Raw genomic sequence first — 21,620 nt, 5'->3', positions numbered from 1 at the left:
GCCCATGAGAGTGCCATTGCCATAATCCAATTTAGAGTAAACCAGTGCTGGCACCATGGTTGCATGGTCTTTCTGGGGAACAAATGAGAGGGTGTGTTGTAACAGGCGGTGTGAATAAAATACTGATTGTACTTTGGCTCCTGCTTGCTGCTCCCAACCCAGACTGGACTGCCATAGGTGATCCAGGTATACAAGTTAGGGGCGAGTAATTAGAGTGGCCCGCCAAAAGGTATTTAGGCCTAAACAGATTCAACTCTGTTTCGTGGGGATTCAATTGGAGTCTGTTGGAGGTTATCCACCGACATAATTCCTCAATACATTGCACCAATACTCAGCAATACTATTGAATTGCATCAGATAGATGGTCTGCTAGCTTACCTCGCTGGTATTGATTGGATAGAAATGAATTAAACCAGTACAGAGCATGATTTAAGAGTCTTCCCACCAAAGACAAAGATCCTGTGGTCCGCAGTATCAAATGCCACCGATAGATCAAGCATTAACAACAGTGTTAGACCACCATCATCAGCAGCTTTAAGGATATTATTCCAGTCTGCCACCAAGGCAGTCTCCGTTCCATGGTGAGGGTGAAGTCTTGATTGGAAGGATCTTCTTTCCTGTGATCATCACTGTTTACATGCAAACGCTCGTAATCCTACTTCCTTGACACAACATCACCTCCACCAATACAGAGATGACACACATTTCTACCTCAATATATCCTACACTGAAGATTTCCACGAGTTCAAGGCTTGCCTCACATTGATCCAGTCATGGGTGTCCATTGCTTACCTGAAGTTCCATCCTCTCCAAGACTGAATTCCTACTGCTGACCAACAAAACCGAACACTCGGACATGCAGACTTGGCTCTCTGCTATGAACTTTGAGGGCTTCACAACACAGCTGGCCACCTTCGCCAAGTCCCTTTATGACATCAACAGCCACCTCTCCTTCAAACAATACATAGCACAAAAGACACATATGGCTTAGTATCAACTTTCTCTCCCACGATAAATCAAGTCCTTCATCTCAGAAAACAGTTTCAGATCTGCTGTCCAAGATGGTGACAATGACCTTTTGTACAGCCTTGGCACCCCGCATGGTGCAGTACGACCACATCACCCTGGCCCTCAACGAACTGCACTGGCTACTGATGCAACCCAGTATCAACTGCAAATCTTGCTGCATGATCTACAAGACTGTCTCCCTTAAGATCGCTCATCCGTCTCCAACTCCCTCAGGGTCAGCCGCTTCTCGAAGCAACGAGCTGGAGGTAGATCTCTCTCCGCGGCAGCGGCCTCCCTCTGGAACAGCCTTCCTGCCTCCCTGAAACTTGAGGAAAACCATCTCCGGTTAAGGAAGCACCTCAAAACCTTCCTCTTTGCTTCTGCTTTCTCTCTCCCTCTCCCCTGCCAAATTCTTCACTGAAACTGCACTGAATCTGCAACTGGGCCACTCTCAGCAACCTCGGTCCTGGGCCCAGCCACTCTCCACTTGCACTGCCTCCCTGGCAACCCCTGCACTGCGGGACTGTCTCTGTATCCCTACAGCCCCCTCCTTCCCAGCTCTTGTCTGCACTTACCTTGCACTTGCCACCAGCTGGCCCTATTTATTTATTTTTATTCTACTTACTTTGTACTGCACTTCCCCCCTTCCCTTCCCCTTGCACTTCTTCCCTTCCCCCTACCCCTGCACTTGCACGATCTGAATGACACCTGGCCTAGTAGAATTGTTGTCTGTCTTCCCCTTGTTCCCCCCTCCCTGCCTTGTCGCGCCTTGAAACACTTGTGTATAGGCGCGTTACAAATGCCATATCATATCATATCATCATAATTCCCCAAGCTACCTCACTGTGAAACTCAGCGTTTCTGGAGGCCTACAATCCACCAGAATTAAGGACATGTGCAAACTTTAACTTCACCAGTACAGAAAGAAACAAGAAGGAGGCCATCTCCTTCTGTTCTCCAAGACTATGGAACCACCCCCTCATCAACATCAAACTCACCCCCTTGCTACTACAGTTCTGCAAGGAGCTCAATACTCTCCTCACCAATAAATTGCTCCTCCCTCACACCTAAGTCAACACACCTCCACTCTCCATCCTACCTGTGACTGGGTGATCTGCTCCCCACTGTTCCTACCCCTGATTGCATGTAGATCCCTTTCTACCACACTGCCCATCCTGCTCCTCACCTGTTATCTCCCTGCTCTCTTCTTTCTCTGCTTCACTCACCGTGTCCTTCCCCCTATGTTTGTAAGGGGCTCTGTTGCTTCCAAAGCTAGGTCTGTGTTCAATAAATACTCTAAAAAGAGTAATAGTAATATTATAAATTATTAATATTATTAGTAGTATTTCTAGCACTTAGTCAAAAACTATAACTGTTGCTTTTGCCAATGTCTTTTCCCATGTATTGCCACTTTTAATTTGTAACACTTTCAAGTATACTGTGACGTGTGAGCCTATAGCTGCCTTTATTTTGATCATGTGTTATTTTTCTTCTCATATGTTACAGTATTAGTAAAAAGATGTGTGCGCTAAATCTATAGCTTTCAAGTCTAGACCAGACATGTAGACACAAGGCTATTAACCGATCTAAGCCTTTCTCGAATCACTTTGTGGAGATCAGCTTCATGCTCTAAACATAGCCCTTCACAACAAACTAGTCAACCAGGCCACAGAATGTACTTCTTACTCTATAAACCGCGAGCCTGGTGGCTGTTTCTCGTGGAATAAATTGGATTGTCATCATGTTTCTCTCTACTTCATCAACAGATGCCAAGCTTAACTGGCCAATACCTGTGCCCTGCTTGCTGCGGTCCACCCTTATTGAAAGCCAAACGAATGTGCAGCTGCGCGCGCTGGGTCTCACACTGTCCTTGACATATATGATGGACATTTATTGACAAGCTTTCCTCGGAAAGGGCGATGCTCTTCCTACCACGGTCAGCCCTACTGCTTCATTTATATGTATAGCCCGCTTCCCTACCATCTGCACGCGCTGGCCCGCTCCACACCCCTGAGGGATTGGAATGGCAGTGTTTGAAGATCTGATTAAATAGCCACACAAAAGTAATTCATCATTTATAAGGAGAGAGGTGGACAGCTCGAAAGGTACCGTGCAGCCCTGTGGGATTGTCTCTTCATTTTCTTCTTTATGTCATTCTAACCCATGCCAAACATCATCAGCAAGGGCCGAGAGCATAGAATGTACTGAAGGCAGTGGAACATGTAGCCACCACTGGCATTGCATTATCTGGGTCCCTCAAAGTTGATCCCGGTGATAGATTAAGTTTGCATTACAGCGCGAGATGGGATCTGTCCCTCTAGATTTACACCACAAATGCATCTAAATAGAAAGATTTGAATGCCAAGTTCATCCTTCGAAGAACCTTGTGCAATGTACAGTTTTCTACCTATGTCTGCAGAGCTGCACAAAAGAAAACACACCACATTCTTCAGAACCCCCAGGATACTGTGGCGTGAAATGGAACAATTTGCAGCATAAAAAAGGACATTTTGCGGCATTACAATGACTTTTTTTGTGGCACAGTTTTATTGGCTGGAGGGCGTGAGAGATCCGTGGTGTATGAGCTTGGGTCCAAGCAAGATTCAGTGTGCGTGTGAAGCTACAAGAAAGCCAGGTTGCCCCTATTTGCTCCTTTCCATACATTTTAGGTTATATCAATGTAATGAAAAGAGACTCAGATGTGCCAGGCTTGACAGAACAGTGTTTATTATTCTCTATTTTTTGAGTTTGGCATACATGTTCATTTGATATGATTAACTTTATTGACACTTGTGTGCTCTTCTAATCCCCAGACAACAACATGTCTCACACTCAACAATACCCTCACAAACACCAATTCTCCATCACAACTTACACTCCCAAGCCTTGCACTCTGTGAGGCATGCACATTCTCACTAGATGTGTTACATTGCCAAATCACACCTTGCATGCCCTAGTTCATGCTACACTCTCAGCCAGTCCCCAGCGTACACATCATTGTCCCCAGACCCTCTAGAACTCTCAAGTCCTTAATTATTCCTCAGTTTCTCCTTGCCCCAATTGCCCATTTGTTCTCCCAATCACCTTCTCCTTCTGCATCTCACAACCTGTCTTCTTTCCTTAATCTGAACAGGAGAAAGAGGCACATTTTCGATGTTTAATACACTGAGGCACACTTGTTATTGTTAAATAATTGTATGGTAGCAGTGCCCTGCATAAGACTTCCCTAGTAAACGTTGCCTGTTAAAATTGTGCACATTGTGATTCCTTAAATAATAGGCCTCTTTGAGGCTAATCCATAATGGGGAATGTGATTGGTCTCAGGGAAATATGGCTGCCTCTTTATAATTAGCCCATTAAAAGTGCATTTATTTTCCAAACTCAGAATCCCAATCACAGAGTGATGCATGGGTGAAATATGAAAATACATTAAAGACCACAAACACAAAACAGCAAGAAAACAAGACCAGGCAACATTTCAAACAGAAGCCACATCATCATTCATGTTAAGCCATATATTTACTGATAACGAGACTAGCAACAATGTGACGGCCCCACAATATCATATATAATGGATTCAGTTGCACTCCAAATTTCAACCAATTTAAGATACATTGGGCCTCATTACAGGTTTGGCGGTAGCCATGCGGACCCGGTAATTGCCCATTTGCGGGTGCCGGAAAAAAGTTGCTTCCCATTCACATTCGGCCCCATAGGGATGAATGGGAATGGGGAGATTGGATGCACAGTTTATAACGGTGCCGGGGCATCCGACATGCTATTCTCGCAGGTGCCTTTCTGCCCTCCAGGACCAACCTGGAAAGCAGAAAGGCACCCACGAGCACAACTCGTAGTTTGCTGGTCCGGGAACTATGGTACCGGCATGCTTGCCGGTACCGTAGTACCCGGATTGGCAAACTTATAATGAGGCCCATTATTAAATAGTAAATTAATGATTGTGCTGGTGGACTTTTGGTATTGAGCCACCCCAAATATACAATCAATTAATCAATGTACAACCCCAAATCACGTAGCTGATCCCTCACACTATGCATTCAAGATTAATCAGTTGAAGTATAAAGAAAACAGGTAAATAAATGACTATAATTTTTTTATGTACATTTACTTTACATAGAATATATTAGGTAAAACATTGTAACCAATACATATATGTCACAATGTTCAAAGTACAATAGGTACAAATCTAAGTTTTGTTTTCATCAGTATCATATTAAGAGATCCTTTAACAAGGATATTTACTCAGAATAATGCGGAGTTCGGAGACGAGTTCAGTCTGCTACAGAACTCGGTCTCTGAGTCCCTGTGAGGAGCTGCTGCGACGGAATCTGTTCCTTTAAGGCAGAGGACCTGCCTACAAAAGCTGTGTGTCAGCGCGGAGCGCGGCGCGGTGTTCGGAGACGAGTTCAGTCTGCTGCAGTCCGCTGCACGTCCGATTGCCCGATTGTACGCTATCACATCCTGGTAGCGGGCTGAGCTGCAGCCATAATACAATACAAAATGGTGAATACGATATTGAAGGAGGGACCGCAGACTCGGCAAAAATCACTGTTACATCGAAGGAAGCCACCCCAGAGGCTAAACAAGGAGGTAAGCCTGGTGGAATTGTCTGTGCCGAATGATACAACTGGGTCAATTATAAATATGGATAGACTGGAAATCAGCCGACCGCTGAAAGGCACAGTGCCTTCCCTAGTCTATTTGTCACAGGCGGTAATAGGTCTCCCGCAGCCAGAGACTGTTCATACTGGAAAGGAAAGTAATGATGTTTTAATACCTCACCAAAATATGCATCTAGATAAATTTGAGAGCGGCATCGCTGAACCGGAAAAAGTTTTTTCACCTTCAAATCTACATTGACGCTTATGAAACCCCACAAATCTCTCCCTTTGAATTAACTGACCTTGATTTGTTGAGTATTAACATTCCAAATGTCCTATCCCAGACCAAGGTCTCATTGCCCCCCCCCCTGGCAGATCATAGAAGAGCAGGAATGCAGTCCACACCTTTTTCTCCAATGTTGCCATTTGACACAAAAAACATACCTATGTCTTCAATACCTTTCAGTACCATGAAAGTGGTTGGCTTGAACACAGTTAATGAAATAAACTCGGGGGAGGGGACAAGTTTTGATTCCATGCCGACTGAATTGCTGAATGTAAGGATACCTGAAATCGCCATAGCGGCGGAGAAAGACCTTAGTCAAGGGGTCTGCCTTGAAGCCGTGGGCACAAATAAAATACAGGCACTTCAGAGGCAAAAAGCACAAGACTTTTCCAGAGGTAAGAAACCTACAGAAGTACCATCGACTGAACTCTCAGGACGTGAAGCAAGGTTAGCTACAAGGCTAAAAGCCGACTTTTTAGCAACCTATGAGTGCTTAAATGACAGCTTTCGGCAAAATCAAATGGCACACTCATCTAGAAAAGAACCGGCAGACATCAATTTAGTAGGGAATTCATCTTGGAACACATCATTCAGGTCCGAGGGTTCTATGTCAGCCGTAGACAATTCGATACTTCAAAAATCAGACGCAAACTTGGAATCGGTAGGCTCAAAGGATGTAGAGGCCAGAGCTGTCATGAGCAACTCTAAGTTGAATGGTCGGAGAAAGGAAAAGAGAGCCCGCCCTGGAGAGAAACAAGATGCCTCTGAACAAGAAAGGCCTGATCCCCCCTCTAAAAGCTCGCTTTCCACAGCGGCCGGAATTCAAATCCAAAATAATGTATTGGCCTCAACATCAATTGCCTTATTACCTTTTATGAAATTGTATGAATCCCTGCATGATGCTGTGAGTGACCAATTGACGCTTCTGGCTTCTGTAAATGCAAAGATTTCAACTCTAGAAACCTTTTCTCAAGCAATAACACACAGAATGGATTATGAAGCTGAAACATCCCTTAAATGGCAAAACAGATTATGCGAACTTGCTCGCCAGGCAAATGGTGATAATGCGGGCTTAATTGATGCAGTAATCGAATGCACAAAATGGATGCGCCATAATAATCCAACGAATTGCCGGACAGGAAGCGCGGGAGCTTATGACTTGCCTAGATTATCACCATCGACTGAATCATCAAATGAAAAGCCCGGCGTGATTCCAAAACCCTGTCGCAAGCTTGTAGGATTGTCCATCTGTAATACGGGCTCTGCTTGTCCAGTTAATGAGCAAACGAATATTGAGAAAAATGTCGTCGACATAAGTGACAGGGGTGCGAAGGCAAACAAAGTAATTAAAAAGCAAACGTCGCGTGTCCAGCTCATCTCCCTGTCCCAACAAGAAGCACCTGACAAAACCAATAACGGTGTTGTGATTAAAGCATCTGTGGAGCAGGAACAAGCACAAGAGGAACGGTTCCCAGGGCCAGAGGTGGAAAGAACTGTCCCAGGAAACTTATCTGAAATACTCTCATTTGGGATCTTTAATAAACCCACAACAGCAAAGAAAGCGAGTAAAAACCAACCCCTGCATAAAAAGAGAGGAGGAAATAACTTACAGACGCGACCTACCCAGAGGCAAGTGGCGAAACGTGCGCGCAAAACGAGCAGCAAAAAATTCATTCGGAATTTATCAACACCGCCACGCCTATCTATGTTTCAACGTCAGGGGAAACAACCAAAGGAGTCTGATAATCCTATAATAGAAATTGAATCAACGAGTGTGCCTAAACAGTGCTTGAAAAGAACAAGAGACTGTTCAGATTGTAAGGACGATGAAACATATGGTCATCTATTGACTTATGTGAATTCTCAACCTACTCAATTGACGACGACAAAGAAAAAGAAGTGGCTGCCCCTACGGTAGACCGGGCCTTCAAACGGCCATTCCACTACAAGTAAGTGAGCAAGCAAGCAAAAACAACAAAAAGGTGCCTCTGCCTTTGCCAACACGTACGGAAGCAGAAGAGCAGAGCAGTAAAACGCCAGCTGCCCGGGCCCAGCCACATGACATGTGCGTCAAACTAAATCCGAAATTAACAAGAGCACAAATTGAAAAGCTTAGTAGAAACTCTAACCTGAAAAACACAGAGTCGAATGCCCCATTCATGAGAGGCATCTGGAAAATACAAATCAAAAATGTCCTGCCAGAACAAAAAGAAGTAAATTTGAATCGTCGGAACATACTAAAACTTCTACAATGCATACCAACTCTCCGAGCTACCAAATCAGATGACATAGCGGTAGTTGAATATATGTCTGAAGACCATCTGGACTGGGTAAACTTGCATCTTAATTCCAGCACGCTAAAGACAGCTGTAAAGGATGCTGCTGCCGACTTTTTGTTCTTCGGATTCGAAATTATATATGTGCTGATGCTCAGGACGTAGAAAGCTTTGCCTACTCTTCTACGGAACAAACAGAGAATGAAATAAGAAGAAAAGAGCTGTGGGACCATATAAGGATAAAGCGATCATCGTGCCGAAGTCATGCAACACAAACCAGACAATAGCTCAGTGCAGATGGATTTGACGTTAACAATCAATTAATGTCATGGAACACACAAGGTGTTTCCCATCTTTTTGAAGCACAATGGCAATTAGCAGACAAAACCTCAATTATATGCCTACAAGAAACATGGTTACGTTAATGCCCAGTGTGCGATGGATATACAGTCCTTATTAACCCGGCAGTAAAGAACTTGTTTGGTCGTCCCTTCTCTGGTTTGATAACTATGATAAATAACAGCGAGGACTGGAAGATCCTGTCAACCAAGAACCCAAACATGTTCGCACAAGTCACGACAATTCAAGATTCCAGGTCCTTAAATTCCAGAGAGCAGGTGACTCTGATAGTGAACATTTATTGGAACCCAGCAATGATCTCACAATCAAGATTTATTTCTGAGGTTATGTCCGCAATCGATGAATGCGTACTCTCCTACACTGATCCTGCAATTATAAGATGTGGGGATTTCAACTATTCTTGGGTAAATATCCCTCTGACAAAAAGTATAACATCCACATCGAGGAGCAATGAACATATACAGGATCGGGGTGAAAGGTGGGCAAAGGAACTTGCCCTTAGAGACTGCTCTATGCTGAATGGTTTCACTCGTGGCGACATCCCCCCGGGTCCTACCTGGAAGAGAGGAGATTTAAAGAAGACACTCGACTATATATGGGTATCTAGGAACTTTTTGGAACAAATAATCACTCTCAAAGTCACCGAGACAGAAAAAAGTGACCATGACGCACTAGTGCTGAAATGGCTGAAAGTTCAAAAAACAACCTTGACAAAATACTCGGAGAGGATAACCATAAACAATGGAGCAAATAGACTACGTCTGAATGAACCAAAGCTGGTCAAGACAATATCCCGTTTTGCTAACGCGATTGATACAACGGCAAGGATAAACTATACTTTATTATTTCATCAATACAAAACGAAGCCATACAAACGAAAAAGGCAAGATGTCGAAGTAAAACATACTTTTAATCCAATAATAAAACAAGAGAAGCAAAATCTTCGGAACGACATCAGGCTCTTAAGAAAGGATCCTAATGCCTGTAATAATATACTAATTCAAAAAAGAAAACAGCGTTACCGAAACTGGATGAAATCTTTCAACTTGATTCGAGTCCAAGCCCAAGCCGAACAAATGCTGAAACTTGTTATGCAAAAAGATAGTAGACATATTTGGGAGATAATTAACACCGGTGGGATTAAACATACTTATGCAATGTCAAATGGAGTAAGTGGAGCAAGCTGGGTGGCGCATTTTACTACCATATTTGATGATTGCAACTGCATTAAGGTCCCCCAACTAATGCTCCCTGATGTAAGATGGAATGTGGCAGACGCAGAGGATGATATTAATCAGGCAATCCAGAAGCTAAACTCCTCCAGAGCAGTCGGCCCCGATGGTATTTCAAACATGATGTTAAAAAACCACAGCTCTATATGGGCAAAGCTGATGAGTGTTCTATTCGAAAGAATTGCTCTGGAAAGAGTATTGCCTGATTCTTGGTCCAAGGCGGTGGTTGTTCTGATATTCAAAAAGGGTAATCGAGACGACCCAAACAATTATCGCCCGATTGCCCTTTTGGATACAATTGGAAAAGTATTTGGGTCCTTTCTCCAGAAACGTCTAGCTAACTGGGCTGATGATGTTGCAGCTGTTGATCGACGTCAAACAGGATTCACAAAAGGTGTGGGGGTTGAGCTTAACCTGGTGCTCTTGAACTGTCTAAAACTAGATGCACTGAGGCGTAAGAAAAAACTATATATCGCCTTTATAGATCTGAGTCAGGCTTTCGACAGCATAAATCGTAACTTGATGTGGAAAAAACTTCATGATTGGAAATGTCCAAGTGAGCTGCTAGCCCCTCTGATTGCGCTACATTCCAACACATCCATCAGAGTTCGGCTAAATGAGCAAGGCGACTTATCTGATGAGATATTGACAAAACGAGGAGTCAAACAGGGTTGCCCTTTAGCAGCCCAGTTATTTAAGCTCTTCATTTCTGATCTACCTCTAATATTAAGTGAATTAAGAGTTTTTCCTCCGTTGGTGAATGGTCATGAATTAAGTTGGGCTGTCTACGCCGACGATATTGTGCTCATGGACTCCACTCCAATCGGATTGCAGCGCCTGCTAAATGAATTCCAGAAATATTGCATGCAAAATGACCTACGAATTAATATCAAAAAGTCAAAAATCATCGAGGTGGGTCACTGTAAACCAAAGAAGTCATGTAACTTTGAATGGAGGATAAATAATGAACTCCTTGCGAAAACTGATAGCATAAGATACTTAGGTGTTTTGTTTAACAACTCAATTCGAGAATGGGAGTGGTCTCAAGACTTGGTGGCCCGGATGAAAATGTTTGCCTTGCAAGGGGCAAAATTGCATGCAGCTTACGGAAAATTCTCTCTAAAGCTGGTTCTATCATTCTACCTTCAAAAGGTAGTTCCCGCGATAACTTTTGGGAGTGAAACATGTTGGAATCTTCCAGAAGAGTTGTGGGATAAGCTTGAAGGTAGTTTTTGGCGTAAAGTGTTGAGAATACCTAATCGCTCATCAACGGTGGCAATACGATACAAGCTATGTATTGAGGCTCTATATGGAACTGTTCTGTGGAAATCAATCTCCATGTTTAGGAAAATGCGGACGGAGATGGTAGTAAAACCATATGAAATACTCCACTCTGTTTCTGAACATTCATCTGCCTTTTTAATAAGGGAGTGGGAGAAAAAACTACTTCTTGTATTAGAAGATGCTGGAGTTTCTGTAGAGACTGTAATACTTCGCCCCCAAATTGCGAAGAAAAAAATTTGTCACCATAACTGGCTAAAAAATGAAGAACGGCGAAACAAACTGATAACTTCTCTAGACCTTGGAAGTGCACTAAACAAACTTGATGCAATTCCAAAATTTTTGGAGAAATTTCCTTCGCAATACCATCGTAATATGTTCCTGCGGATGAGACTAAATCTATATAAAACTAGGGAGATAAAGCTCCTGAGGCATAATCCACTGGTGCAGACGGCAGAATGTAGATTCTGCAAACATGGCCAAGAATCGGTGAGACACCTAACATTAGACTGTGAAGCTATTACAGCGCAGCGTAGTCTGCATTTAGACCGCTTTGCTCCTTCGTCAGGAAACATGGATGCCTGGTGGTGTTACCTGATCGCAGGTCTCAACACTCAGTTAACCTGCGCAATAATACATTTTATGGACGCACTACAGCTAAACAATTTGTAATGTAATTAGTGATTTTAGCCAGTGAAGACCCTGAGGACTTCAGGCAAAATGTAACAAAAAAGTTTTTCTTTCTTTTGTAATAAACTAATGTTACAATAAAAAAAAAATAATAATAATGCGTACACAGTAATGTCAATATTGTCATGAATCATCACCCATCCAGATACGTCTGTATAATTAGTCCAAACCATTTTGAATACAAATGTATTCAGATACAGTAACAGACACATAACCAAACCTTTGATAGCATTTTGATCAGAGTTACCTGAAATCCCAGCAAACCTATCACACTAAATTTGGAGGAGCAGGAACAGAGTAGGCCATTTCTCTGCAGCCACTCAGGAGTTGCATCAATATAAGGCAGTGAAGGCACATTTGCCATTTTCCTAATATGATCTTCATTATCTATGCAGCCCTCTGGCCCATGGGCTAATCAGACCACTTGGAATGTTAAGTGCTGACTGCTGAGAGGCTGTATTCAACTTCCTAGTCATAGGTTTAACTCCCTCCAGTTATGTCTGAGCCTTTCATCCGTCCAAGGTTCATACAATGAGATTCAGCCTGTTGGAAATTAGGCACTCCAATAAGGGTTCAGCAACAATACATCAGTTTGGCTATCCACAGAGGATAAACTCTACCATCACTTGAAGAAAGCAGGACTATGATTCTCATTCTCCTTTACCAAGCAGCTGCTTTTAATAGATTACCTCCTTCCTAAAATCAGAGAATCACAAGACAGATCCAGCTCTTTCTGCTCAAACCTGTTGGTCAACGATAGAGGCTTGGTTTTATCTCCCTGGATATTCATTTGCTATATGAGCCCTTTAGTAGCTCGCATGGGCCTTATTCTTTCATTTTCTAAATTATGCAGATGATACACAGACTGTATTCAAAATAGGGAACACCATTTCCTGGCATCTATTCAAGACTGGATGATAGATAATTGGCCCTGCATGATCAAAGTCAGAGATAAAATGCATTGGTGACATGATCGCTCCTCACTCTTCTGTGCTTACCCTCATCATGAGGCTTCCTTTTCTTTGGTATCTTATGCTAAGATCCTTTATATGTTTTTTACTAACACAGTTAACCTTAAGCAAGCAAATGGGTGATGTAGCGAAGAAAGCCACTACCATCTTCACCTACTCAAGCTCAAATCCTACCATTCCAAAACATGTACCACCAGATGGAAGTAATCAAAGCAATAGCTCATCCGCAAACTCATTACCTCTACAACTTCTTCATCCACCAAGTTTATTTTTTTTTAATTGTTCATTTATAACACTCTTAATACCAACGAGTGGGTTCTAAGCACAGGATCGGGATTCAAACCTGTGCTGCACTGCTTTGTCTTGCTTCCAAGACAATTGCCCTTGAGCTATCCTCCCTCCTCAGAATAGAATAACATTGTGAAACTGAACCTTGATTTGAACCTTTACCAGCGCTTCTCTAGCTGCCAGTGTCTAGAAGCAGTGTTCTCATCATCGTTTGCATCTGGTGAAAGGGCATACAAACCTCATAAAGATTGTTACAAATAATTGTGGGATGTTTTAACCCACCTGGTGCTCTGCTATGCTGCAGCACTGTGTTATGATGGTGCCAGAAATATCAAAATGTCTGCAAAACCCTTGTGCCCGCCAAAACCTCTGAGAATCGCGCTTTGCAATGCACAAAAAGATGGCTGCACAATTTGCCACACATGTTTTCGGTGGTGCAACAGAGATCTCACTCCTGGGATATGTTACTAGGCTCCACAACAAGTAAAAATGGAGTACAGAAGGAAAAAACAGTGTTGCTAAATGAAACCCCCAAGTCTTGCTTTAAATCCTTTTTCTTTGTTAATGAAACAGAAGAATGCCGGTGTAAAACAACCTCAAAAACCCACATTTCTTGTTGGGTGCTACATTTCACTTAGTTTAACAAATCATTGTGAACTTGCAAGGTCCTGAAAAGCTGACAGCATAAAGAAAATTCTACAGCAAAAGTGGCCTGTCTGTGGATCTGTCAAAAATCTGGTTGTAGTACCCTGGGCCGCCTGAATGAAAGCTGTCACGAGCCGGCCTGATTAAACTTTAAACATGTATATAAACTGAAATCAAATGTTTGCAATCTAAGAGACCTGTTACTGAGAGTAACCTATGTTGTGATTGCTTTGATCCCATGGCTTAAAACCTTGAATAAGTATTCTAGCTGGTATTTTGAACTCACAAGTTGTTTTAAGCTAAGGAAAAATGCAACTGAATTAACAATTAAATCAAGCCTGGCTAAAAGCTACCAAACTGGAATATCAGATTTCTCCACAGAAGGATGGCCTTTCCCCCCACCAGGAAATCACACCAAAGTGGTAATTATAGGGGTTGGAAAGAACTTGGTCCACAGAGGTAAAAAGGAACAATGAACAGCTGCCACTAAGGAAATGCGGGGTGTGAGGACAGTCGTAAATGGCCTCTGCCAAGAACAAACAGGGAGGAGACTGCTTCTGAACTGCAGGGAGACAGAAGGAGGCAGAGACAAACAACCATCTGTGGCTGAACCTTCACAAAGCACACTTTTTTAAAAGACTTATAATTTGCCTGTGAAAATTGTGTAAAATATAGCAGTAACAGATTTGTGAATCTAAAGTTTGGCTTCACGTTTCAAGAGGCGGCAATATCGTGTGTTCTGGAAAGAAATGGCAGAAAATGTGATTTTACACAAAATGTATTGCTGCTAGAATTATGAAACGTTATACACTTATGCCCATGTTGAACACGCACACTTGTAGAAATTTGCTTATAAATTTTACATTTTGTTCCTGATGAAAAGGGCAAAATTCTGTGAAAAGCCGAGACAAGATCCCACCATTACGGGGTTTGGAGGCATAGCTGCAATATAAAATATGTAATCTGTACGTGTGATTCTTATAGAGGTTGCACATGTGTAAATATGCATTGTGCCAAAAGTAGATTTTGTGTTCAAGCGGCCAAGGGTGGATCCTGAGCCTCATAAAATCACACCATAAAAGTGACACCCTGATTCTCTCCTCCTATCAAGGCAGAGAGGAGACTCTGACCCAATCAACTGTCAAAGGGGCAAGCTTAGGATAAAATAGCCCACACACCCCTTTATCATAGCAAAAATAGAGACAGCTCACCACTCAAAAGGACAGACAGATTCACTTACTATACTGATGCTGGCGGAGCACCCTGCTAATGAACTTTACATCTTCCTTGCTCCAGACTCCAGAAACTTGGCAAAGCAGAAATCCAATTCATAGCTGAACCATTTTCAGCTAGGCCTCAAATTCCAGAACTAGAACCCCACAAACCTAAGGGGAAGCATCAAAATACAGCCGGGCTGTGCTGTACTGCTTTGTGCTGAAAGAATTATCATCAGAACCAAGAAGGGCCAATCCAGCCCAGTCCTGTGGCGTGCTGTGACCAGAGTGCATTGCAGATCCAGTCCAGTCCTGTGCCGTGCAGTGACCAGAGTGCCTTGCTGATTGCAGATCCAATCTGATGTGCCAAGGCGTCTGTCTCAGAACCTGATCCTATTTCCTGACTGGAATCTTGATGGACCAGAATTCTGACGGTTCCGTTCAAAAACATATCTAGTGAGTACCTATAGATAGAACTGCGTCACAAGCATATGTACCTTGCTTAGTTAATCCCTATCTTAAACCCATCCTATCCTGTATTCAGAACTTGTATTGTTAGGAGTATTTTTAAATTGTCGGAACTCTTTGTCAAATCTCTCCTATCTTCCTCCTGTGCTAGTATTGCTAAAACTATCTCTGCGCTGATCTTTTCTCATCTGAAAAAGGCGAATTTCTTCTTCAGGCAGTCATTCTGATCAAGTGGCTGTGTTTCTGTGGGGTATTCATTTGTTCATAGTCCTCCTCTAGTGTAAGAAATCCTTTTTGTCATTTTAAAAGTGCATTCCTGTTTTCCCTTCTTGAGCCTATCTCAAAAAAAACGACCTCCACTAAAACGTCCATAACGTCATCAGTTCTTGTGCTAGAAACAACTTCTCCTTGTAGCTAAAAATCCACAGCTTTAAATCACAGCTAAAACCGCATTCCAAATCAACACAGTTCTCCCATTATCACGATTATCGCGCAGTGGAAAGTTTGCCGCAAATTTCATTTTTGGGAAATTCTGACACAAGTAAAACAGCTTTTGATTGCTCCCAACATGAATTTTAAGTTTTCAAATTGTTTCTTGGTATTAAATCATTGCTTGTGTTTATGTGCCACTATCCAAAGTGGCTCCCATACGAATTTCAGCAATGTTGACCATATTTAGTGTTTTTGTCCAGTCCATTCTCAAGATAACTATAAAAGCCACTCTGACAGCTTGACAGTCAATTCCGTTTTTCTCTTTTGTGTGCAATTGATATTTTGTTGAATTCTGCCATTCCTGAATACCTGCTCTCTCCTCCTATCACTTTACATTGCCTATTGGGTGGTTGAGGGGTGTGCAGGGGGAACCTATAACCACTGTGCTATTTGATCTGAACACACACACAAAAGTATCATTTCTGTGCTGAATTGTTTTGCTCATTATTACTCCTTGTATATTAAATAGATCATGTAATCAAATAGGTACACATGATCCTATTTATATGTACCACATCTTACTCCACCAATAGGAACATAGATTATATTATAAAAGAAGGATAAGATGGTAAACTTTCTCTACTTCCACCCCTCCTTCTCCCCCAACGATTAGACACCTCTGACAGATTCTCCGGCACTACAGGTCTTGACAACATAGACTGCGTGCAACATTCCAAATTTCAAAAAACATTTTTGTTTGATACAGAATATTTAAATTAAAACATAAGATACTACCCACACCTAACACAGTGTACATAACTACCACTAAAACCTACAAAATCTAAAAAGCTAAATTTTAAATAAACCACTTACAAATGGACACAGACGACATCACATATCACAGTACATAGAAAAAACCTAAATGTGTCACTAAAACAACATATAATCCCAACATGTTTCTGTTCTTTAAAGCCCCTTTCGGGTGAACATTCTTCAGGGGAACCTTTAAAACATCCACTATTCTTCTCAACACCGTGTTGAATGGGTAGTTTCAGGCAACCAGCCTGCAAAGAAGGGAAACAGAGGAAACTAATCAGATCCCCAGGGGAGGGGGTATTACCAAATGGAAAAGTGGAGTTGACTCAGTCAAGAGAACAATTCCACAAAAAGGTTTAGAAATTAAACCAATTAGATTTACCTTAATGTGGTGAATCTTCAACGCACGTCTTTAAATGACAGATAGGCTAATTTTTCTTCATTGAAAAACCAAGATACTTCAAAAGGCGTCTCAATCCGCCGAAAATATCGTCACACCTAGAAAGGACACATCACACTAGCAATGAGCCACAGATCACTACAGGCCAACAGTCATGAATTGTTCAGGATATATTAAATAAAAATTACCTTCACGCAAGTGAAGCCACCCACAACGTGGGGCAAGGGGAGGAAATCCCTTGTAATGACAACCAAGTCTGCAGATGATTACAAAAGAGGACGCAGAACCAATCTGTAATATAAGAAGGGCGGTCACCAACCATCTCAAAGAGCATTAAAATGCACCGATACACCACGGCTCCCAAATGTGTAAAAAAAGGGGGAGAAAAGAAACCATTTCAAGCCCAGCCTAGGTCGTGCATTAGAGCTCATGCTTCCAAACAGTAGGGTCATACAACAGCGGTCTGCACAGCCATTAAATGTGTAAAAACATGCTGAACGTGACCAAGTAGTGAGATATAGTACACAACACCTCAACGTTCAGTAAGTAAAAAACTGCGGAAAAGGGATAATAGCCACCAACATCACTAAAAGTTATGTAGCTACTAAAGTTCAAGAACAACATGCTCACCTCTAGATTAGGAGAAACAAACTCCTCGCTAATGACTCGCGGGGTTTGAAAGAAGACCGTGCAGCACCAGCATGTGTTTTCACCAAGTGCAGCAAAACGCTCACCACTTCCTAGTAAACACTAAGAAAGGACTATACTTTTCGATTAAATACTAGCCGGCAAGAACATACAGCGGCCATCTTTTACATGCAATCTTCCTAGTGAACACTAAGGAAGGACTACACTCTTCAGTTAGGTACTAGCCGGTAAGAAAAAACTAGCGGCCATCTTTGCATCAAACCACCCAACAACAAGGGGAAGCAGTGTTGAGAAGAAAGTGCACTGGGGGGCACAAAACCATTCAAAAGAAATCGACACAGCATTGCAAAAATCAAGCAACAGACATATGCAAATTTTTGCAAATATAGATGGCACAAAATAAGGAAAATTCAAAAAAATTCAAAACACAGCCAAAATTGCAAACAATAGTCAGATAGCAGAAAACATTTATGTTTGGCTGACCAGATGCCAATCAATACTCTCATTGAGCCCCAGAACATTAATTTGAAATTTAAAAATAATTTTTTGTTCCAGGTTCAATCATTTCTGGTCTGTCTCGGCTTTCCTATGGCCATGCACCTTTTTCAAAATAAACCACGTAAAATCATTGCAGCCATGTTTCATATCAAGAAAATGTTTCACTAAAGGAGCTGCAATCACTTGATTTCTGATGCAGCTCCGATGTTCCACCATACGGACTTTACATTGTCTGTTAGTCTTGCCTACATAATATATGCCACAGGGGCATGTGATTAAATACACAACATTGGATGTGTTACAGTTGGTCATTTCATTACACACCCATTTCAGATTAGGTAAAATTTGTATATATCTAATCTCTTTAGTTTGGGCACACATACTACATTTACAGCAAGGAAAATGCACTTTTATTTCCGGTAAACCAGTGGTGTACTTTTCTCAGTTACATCATTCCTGATCAAAAAGTTCCTTTTCGTGTGATCGTGTGAGCGTTGCCGAACACTCACACGATCACACGAAACTGAACTGGAATGCACCGAGGAAATCAATGGTCAGAAATACATTTCCACGCACTCTCCCCTTGCGGTGGCACAAAGCGATCACTTCGCAGAAGACCCTTACAATGAAACATACATCTATATAAAATGAATACGCAAATACTTGTGCAGGACAACAAAGTATCAATACTACTATGGTAGCAAGCACTACATATAAAACCATGTCTTCTCATTAACACAAAGCAGGCCTACATCTATATACATCCCGGCAAAACACATGTGTGACAATACACAAAAGGCCAGTGCAGCATCATTTGAGTTATAACATTCTGGAACTGAATTTGTCTGACCTCAAATCCCGTCTCACAACCGGTATGTGTGTGCAGGCGGACGGGCTCAGTGCCTACACACAAACCCAGCCAGCAACTCTATGACTATTCAGTACTGGTATCATTGCTGGCCCCCAGATTTGCATTGGACAACTAAAACAATGCAAGCTGCCGCTGACCTGAGCCTCCTGCCAATGTGGGTGCAGGCGCACAGCTTAATGAACAGGCCTTGAAAGGATGGCAAAACACTGTTTCTATATTTCATGTGCACTGAGGCTTTTGGGAGTGCTGCGCTCTACAAGTAACCAATAATAATAATAATAATAATAATAATAATAATAATAATAATAATAATCTGATGTTTCAGGGTTAGGAGAGTTAAATAACTGATCAGGCACACATGTTTTGCCTGAGTGCTTGCACCTGGGGTTTGGCAATGAGCCTGTGTTACCCAAAGGCCTCTGGTGGCATTGCACCTTACACTCTGCCTGGCTAATAACAGTGAAGAGCATGCAAAAGAGAAACAGCCACAGGAACGGCTGCAGATCAGAGACCATCACTAAGTGGACCAGGGCTATGATTTGATGGTGTCAGGTCCTCCACTGTCATGCTCCTACACACAAACTCTGCCGGTGGGAGTTCTCCACCTGCAAAACCATCTGAGTAGCTAGATAACCTATGTTCCATTTAAATTAAAATGAATCAGTCTTTAGAGATAATAAAAGGCCAATTGTATGTTTGTCCTGTATGTTTGTCCGATGCAGTCATAGCTTTGCATGTTGTCACCGCTAGAGGGAGCTGTAAGGCTTAAGATACATAGAGACAATGCTAATTCCAATAGCTATGCCTGTTATCACCACTAGAGGGAGCTGCAAGGCGTAGGATATATAGAGACAATGCCAATTCCCATAGTGTTGCCTGTTATCACCACTAGAAGGAGCTGCAAGGCTTAGGATATATAGAGACAATGCCAATTCCCATGGCTTTGCCTGTTATCACCAGTAGAGGGAGCTGTGAGGCTTAGGAGATACAGAGACAATGCCAATTTGCATAGCTTTGCCTGTTATCACTACTAGAGGGAGCTGCAAGGTTTAGGATATATGGTGGTCCTACTGTTTTGATGAAAACCTGCAATTTGGACTGTGTACACAGGCCCGTACACTAGTCCTTTTTAATGCACTTTATACCAGAGACCATCACTGACCGTGGGACCAGGATTCAAACTGTGATGTTCTGCTTGCTCTTGTTTCCGAGACAAATGTGTAGCCCCAGAACTATCCTCCCGACATCCTCTCCCCTCCACCCCCACTGCATATTGAAAACCGGTGCAAGCAAGTGAAGAAAACCTTATGCGAATCAGCCACATTCTATTGCTGGACAATAACCCTTTTCATTAAGTGCTGTACTAGAGACATGGGTTTAGTCACACTATGCCATTTGAGATACCTCATTTTACTCAAAGGGTTTCTTAATGGTGTTTCTGTCTAATCGAAGGAAAGTGCAATATTACTGCAATTTGTTCATGGCACTCAATGCTAACACTACTTACTCTTTAATAAGTGGGCAATAGACAGTATCATGAACTTCAAAAAGTACACATATATATATATACATATATGAAGCTTGAAAGTTGGAGATCCTACCAGGTTCCGGAATGATGAGTTGAGCGCTTGACTGTACATTGCCAGCATCATTTTCAGCCAAACATTGGTAAAATCCCTCGTCTGACTGAACAAGGCCAAGAATCCTCAGGTTGCTTCCACCCTAGGGGAACAGCAGAAGAAAGTGGCATGAGTAGTCATATCGAAGAGTACACAAATAGAACAGGCAAGGCTAAATGAGGGACGAGAGAATGGCACTCTGAGTATTATCAATGGCTGGCGGGGGTGAGAGAATGGCTCTCCAAGTATTATGAATGGCTGGCAGGGGCGAGAGAATGGCTCTCCAAGTATTATCAGTGACTTGCGTGGGTGAGGGAATGACTCTACGAGTATTATCAATGGCTGGCGGGGGCGAGAGAATGGCTCTCCAAGTATTATCAATGGCTGGCGGGGGTGCAAGAATGGCGCTACGAGTATTATCAATGGCTGGCGGGGGTGAGAGAATGACTCTCCAAGTATTATCAGTGGCTGGCGGGGGCGAGGGAATGGCTTTCCAAGTATTATCAATGGCTGGCGGTGGCGAGAGAATGGCTCTCCAAGTATTATCAATGGCTGGCGGGGACGAGAGAATGACCCTCCAAGTATTATCAATGGCTGGCGGGGACGAGAGAATGGCTCTCCAAGTATTATCAATGGCTGGCAGGGACGAGAGAATGGCTCACCAACTCTTATCAATGGCTGGCGGTGGCGAGAGAATGGCTCTCCAAGAATTATCAATGGCTGGCGGGGGCAAGAGAATGACCCTCCAAGTATTATCAATGGCTGGCGGGGGAGAGAGAATGACTCTCCAAGTATTACCAGTGGCTGGCGGGGGCGAGGGAATGGCTCTCCAAGTATTATCAATGGCTGGCGGTGGCGAGAGAATAGCTCTCCAAGTATTATCAATGGCTGGCAAGGGCGAGAGAATGACCCTCCAAGTATTATCAATGGCTGGCGGGGCCGAGAGAATGGCTCTCCGAGTATTATCAATGGCTGGCAGGGACAAGAGAATGGCTCAC

General features: G+C 42.7%; 1 protein-coding gene across 5 annotated transcripts in view; it reads right to left on the bottom strand.

Moving 5' to 3' along the window:
* DCC (DCC netrin 1 receptor) overlaps positions 1 to 21,620 on the bottom strand; it is a 1,439,988-nt gene that overhangs the window by 509,286 nt on the left and 909,082 nt on the right. For all 5 annotated transcript variants that reach the window (XM_069626983.1, XM_069626984.1, XM_069626982.1 and 2 more), the window contains exon 7: positions 20,605 to 20,725. In XM_069626983.1, coding sequence (XP_069483084.1) covers positions 20,605 to 20,725 — 121 coding nt within the window. The remainder of the gene's footprint in view (positions 1 to 20,604; positions 20,726 to 21,620) is intronic.

The sequence above is a fragment of the Ambystoma mexicanum genome, chromosome 6p (genome assembly GCF_040938575.1).
Source record: "Ambystoma mexicanum isolate Mex_15411 chromosome 6p, UKY_AmexF1_1, whole genome shotgun sequence".
NCBI lineage: Eukaryota > Metazoa > Chordata > Amphibia > Caudata > Ambystomatidae > Ambystoma > Ambystoma mexicanum.
The sequence above is the reverse complement of the archived record's forward strand: the minus strand, read 5'-3'. Positions and strand labels throughout refer to the sequence as shown.